The 5,393-nt window shown below is 36.6% G+C and overlaps 1 protein-coding gene across 1 annotated transcript; it reads left to right on the top strand.

Moving 5' to 3' along the window:
- Positions 1 to 1,492: 1,492 nt before the first annotated feature.
- On the top strand, positions 1,493 to 3,400 carry LOC149130933 (uncharacterized). Its single transcript, XM_089343022.1, has 2 exons — positions 1,493 to 2,533; positions 2,999 to 3,400. Exons 1-2 carry the CDS (start codon positions 1,493 to 1,495, stop codon positions 3,398 to 3,400), a joined length of 1,443 nt encoding a protein of 480 aa, XP_089199148.1.
- Positions 3,401 to 5,393: the final 1,993 nt, after the last annotated feature.

Raw genomic sequence — 5,393 nt, 5'->3', positions numbered from 1 at the left:
TTTCCTATGAAGTCTCTTATATCTCTAGCTGACAATCACCGGTTCTCACAAATATTACCGAATTTATTTTTGCACCTCTCCTCCTCTTTATTAATGAGGTGACAAAATAAATTATGCGTCCATATAATTCTTTTTCACCAATATGTCTAGCGAGTTCAAACAGTAGGAGACCATCTGAATTGTATTAACGTGGCAATATGTCTGTCAACTTTTCAGTCTTCATGATTATTCCCTTGAGAAACTCTAGTGTAACCCGGTCGTTCGGAGTCTTGAGTTTGAATTCAAGCTGCATCCGGTAGTGTCCGCCTGGTTTGGGAGTTTCGGGCTTTTAAGAGTGTGGAACCACTTCTTAGCCACAATTGTTCCCAGGTCAACTCTGATCCGCGTGGAGGCGCGTGGCTTAGTGGTTAGGGTGTTAGACTCATGATCGTAAGATTGTGGTTTCGATTCCTGGACCGGGCGATGCGTTGTGTTGTTGCGCAAAACACTTCATATCACGTCCACTCAGCTGGCGAAAAAGAAAATGAGTAATCCTGTGATGGAGCAGCGTCCCGTTCAGGTGCGGAATATATACGCCATGAAACCGAGAAACCGGCCCTTTATGAGTCGGTTTGACTCGAGAAGGTAACTGTAGGTTTTTTTTTTACTCTGACACGGAGTAGTAACACCTGTCGGGGTACCAGCTATGGATTAAGTAGCATATTAGAGCTTGACTGCCTACGCATGTGAAGACTGGATCCAGTGGGCTCCACAGAAGAAACGTCCCTGGTTCAACGAAGAGGAAAGCAGTTGCAGCAACGCATTGTGCAGTGCAGAGAGCAAGCTGGGGCAAGCCAGGCATCTTGGTCAACCACTGCATCTGTCTCTATCCTCAGTCGTCTTGATCCGCTCTTGCTATCGAATTGAAGATGATCACAAACCAGAATGAGATGGACAAAGTGCAACTCTTCTTCTTTCAAGCATGGATCGATTTCTACGTCCAGAACGATTTGACGCAGATCCTAATTCGACAAATGCAGCCAAACAATGGAATCACTGGCACAGGACCTTCATCAACTTTATTAATTAATACTCTAGAACAGCATCAACCAGATAAACTGAATACACTTATCAACTATATTGCTGTGTACGAATATGTGTACGAATATGTGTACGAATATGTGTACGAATATGTAGCTGATTGCTCTTCATATGACGATGCCAAACAAATATTACAGAATCTCTACGTGAAACCCAGGAATGAAAATTTTGCAAGACATCTACTGGTTACACATAAACAAGAATGCGGTCAAAGTCTCGATGATTTTTTGCAAAGACTCAAACATTAGCGAAGGATTGTAATTTTCAATCAGTTTCCGCTGAGAAGTAGAGAAACGAATCTATCCGAGACACTTTCATCACCGGATTGCAGTTTAATGATATTCGACAAAGGCTTCTCGAAAAGAAAATACTTGATATTCAAACAGAGTATGATGAAGCCAGATCACTTGAAATGGCGTGTACCTACTCAAAATCTTACCATTTATCATCTCAATCAGCCTACAATTGTGCAGCAACGGATATTCTAACCACGAATGTGGGCGAAACTATGGTAGCCGCCACGAACGGTAACAGTAATTGCTATTTTTGCGGGAATAACCGTCATCCTCGCTACAAGTGTCCTGCTAAGGTGGCCACATGTAAAAACTGTAAGAAGAAGGGTCATTTCCCGAAAGTATACCAGTCAAAATACAAATATGTTACTTCTTCACTGCGTTCTGGACAGAATGTCGCAATCACCTCCTCTGCACTTCAGCTTTCGTCTCTATTATCCGTTTCTGCTCCACAGTGTCTGACTATCGCTGTCATCAAAATAGATGTCAACGGAGTAACACTTTCAGCTCTAATTGATACCGGAAGTTCTGAGAGCTATATCAACTCAAATGACGTTCATCATAACAAGTGGCCGGTTTTCGTATCGACGAAAGTAATAAACATGGCCACAACTAATCTGTCAAAATCTACGGAAGGTCATTGCAAAGTTACGATGAACTTAGGAGAAAAACATTATAGCAGTGTGCACGTGTCACTACTATCGGACCTGTGTGCGGATGTCTTTTTGGGCCATGATTTTCTCAAGCAACACGAAGGAATCCATATCTCATTTCCAGGTAAAAGACCCCTTTTGTCACTCTGTGGCCTCACTCCTGTAAGTATAGAAGCACCGCCCTTGTTCTCAACCCTTGCAACAGACTATAAACCAATTGCAACTAAGTCTCGTTATACAAAGATGGATGAACAATTTATAAGTCAAGAAATTCAAAAGCTTTTGGAAGATGGCATCATAGAGCCCTCAAATTCACCATGGCGAGCCCAAGTTCTCGTTACCACTAACGAGCGTCATAAAAAGAGACTTGTAATAGATTACAGTCAGACCATCAACAGATACACTTATCTTGACGCCTATACCCTGCTGAAAATTTGGAAGATGGTTGAAGATATCGCAATACACTCGATCTTCAAAGTGCGTACCATCAAATCCCAATCAAAGAACGTGAGAAAATGTATACGGCATTCGAAGCTTGTGGCCAGTTATACCAGTTTTGTCGTTTTGGAGTAACCAATGGAGTTGTATGTTTTCAAAGAGTAATGGATTCAATCATTAAAGAATAGAAGCTCAAAGGAACCTATGCGTACATAGACAATATAAACGTCTGTGGTACCAATCGCACAGAACATGACAAGAATTTAAAAATTTCCTTGGTGTTGCGAAGAAGTATGGACTTACCTTTAATGAAAGTAAAAGCATCATTGCTATTGATCGGATAACTCTGTTGGGGTACGAGATTTCTAAGGGTAACATCAAACCAGATCCAGAAATATTAAGACCCCTCGTAGATTTTCCACCCCCAACAGATATGAAAGCGCAAAAAAGGGTTGTGGGAATGTTTGCTTGGATCTCTAATTATTTTGACAAAATTCATCCACTCGTTCATAACACATTTTCCTTTCCTGAGAGAGCAAAAAAAAAAAAAAAAGCTTTGAAAACCTGAAGAAGGAACTTGAACATTCTGTCATAACTACAGTGAAGCCTGACATTCCATTAATAGTTGAAATAGATGCTTCCGATATCGCCATTGCTGCAACTCTAAACCAAGAAGGGCGTCCGGTAGCTTTCTTCTCAAGGACTCTAACTCCCAGCGAGCAACATCACACTGCCGTTGAGAAGGAAGCTTATGCTATTGTGGAAGCAACAAGGAAATGGAGACACTTCCTATTGGGAAACCATTTCAAACTTATCACTGACCAGAAATCGGTTGCCTTCATCTATGACACCCATCAAAAGGGTAAAGTCAAAAATGACAAAATACAAAGGTGCAAGATAGAACTCTCCTGTTTTAGTTATGAAACTGTTTACTGACCTGGGACAGATAACCTGTGTACTTGAAAAGGAATGTTAAATCATCCAAGTATGACCCCCTGGTTGATGAAGTAGAACTGTTAGACTGTAACCTTCAATATGCACGTGTACATTTATCTGATGGACGGGAAACAAGTGTGTCACTGTGACAACTGACTCCAATCCTCGAGACTTTGATCAACAAAAGCATGGAGAGATTGTGCAAACTGACGAAACTTCTAACACACGTACTTTGAAACTACGAACTACGAAATCACCTGAATGTAATGAGGTAAACATTGAACATACCCCCCCCCCCCAAGACACTCCAGAGACTGATAATATTAATCAAAGTATTGAGCAGCTGGAACGACAGACACCTCATGAACAGCATGTTCGGAAAAGAGAATCTATCAGTTACTTCAGAACCAGACCGTATAATCTACGCAGTAGAGAAGTTTGAAACATTCTGTGCCTATCCATTCAACCCCCAGACTTCTGTTTTCTAATGGGGGAGAATATTGTGAGAATGTAATGAACTGTGTGTATGCATGTTTATGTTGTTTGCGTATACATGTTTATACGAAAATATACATGCAGTTCATGTATTTTTTTATACGTAACTATTTTGGCTAGCTTTTCATTACCAAACTGCATCATGTCGTTGTCGTTAACTCATTCTCAACTCGTTGGCGAAAATTATTATTTGTCTACCGTATCTGTCAAAGAAGTTGAATAAAGCCTTATTTCCAATACGGCAATTCTGTTTTCCTTACAAACGCTTGTCAGTCTGAAATTATCTGTTCTATACTCTGGTATTTACATTTCAATTAAAAATTTGGGATTTTATCAATACAACCGCAACTCATATTTCAGGGTAACCTTATTGTATGGAATTCACATAGAAAGTTATATCCAATAAAATAATATAAGCATTTAAAAAACCTACTATAAAATACAATAAAATTATTTGAAAAAAATCTATATAACTTACCTGTTATTAGTCTGTGGGGAAAGAACATATTTTTAATCAACGCTACACCTGCTTCTGCGCTGGTGGGAAGTTTATAAAGGCTATACCTAATACATAAATCCACCAGTGCGTCCTCAGACTATTTATCTTATTGTTATTATTATTAACGGATCAAAGTTAAAAATACATATTATAAGTCATATTAAATAGAAAAATAAAAGACCTGAAATTACAATACCGATATATATAAAAATTACAAATCTTTTTTTTTTTAATTAAAAAAATTAAACCAGTTTAAAATTTTTTTTAAATTCAAAGACCTGAAATTACAATACCGATATACATAGAATTTACAAATCTTTTTTTTTTTAATTAAAAAAATTAAACAAATTTTAAAAAATTCAAAGACCTGAAATTACAATGCCGATATACATAGAATTTACAAATCTTTTTTTTTTTAATTAAAAAAATTAAACAAATTTTAAAAAATTCAAAGACCTGAAATTACAATGCCGATATACATAGAATTTACAAATCTTTTTTTTTTTTAATTAAAAAAATTAAACAAATTTTAAAATTCTAAAAAATTCAAAGACCTGAAATTACAATACCGATATACATAGAAAATGCTAAACCTAAGGAAACCCTCAACGACTATATTATAAACACATGAAATCCTACAACCTATCTATATAAGCATTACGGGAATTACTAATTTAGTGTAAGATTTACCCCTATCTATACAAGTATAAATTACCATTTTCTTTTTTGTCAAACAAGTATAAATTACCATTTTCTTTTGTCAAACAAGTATAAATTACCATTTTCTTTTTTGTCAAACAAGTATAAATTACCATTTTTTTTTGTCAAACAAGTATAAATTACCATTTTTTTTTTGTCAAACAAGTATAAATTACCATTTTTTTGGTCAAATAGTATTTAAAAAGATTATTTAGTAAAAAACCACTATATACGTTATCAATTTATTGACTAAAACTAGTAAAAAATGTAGCAAAAAAATTAACAAAGGAAGAGTACTTA

This window comes from Octopus bimaculoides, chromosome 26 (genome assembly GCF_046866305.1).
Source record: "Octopus bimaculoides isolate indiv1 chromosome 26, ASM4686630v1, whole genome shotgun sequence".
Classification (NCBI taxonomy): Eukaryota; Metazoa; Mollusca; class Cephalopoda; order Octopoda; family Octopodidae; genus Octopus; species Octopus bimaculoides.
This window is presented reverse-complemented; position numbering and strand designations above follow the sequence as displayed.

Coding starts and splice junctions, on each gene's coding strand:
- LOC149130933 (XM_089343022.1), top strand. CDS start 1,493: ATGGCGTGTACCTACTCAAAATCTTACCATTTATCATCTCAATCAGCC. Junction 2,534..2,998: donor TCAAATCCCAATCAAAGAAC/GTGAGAAAATGT, acceptor CTTTCCTGAGAG/AGCAAAAAAAAAAAAAAAAG.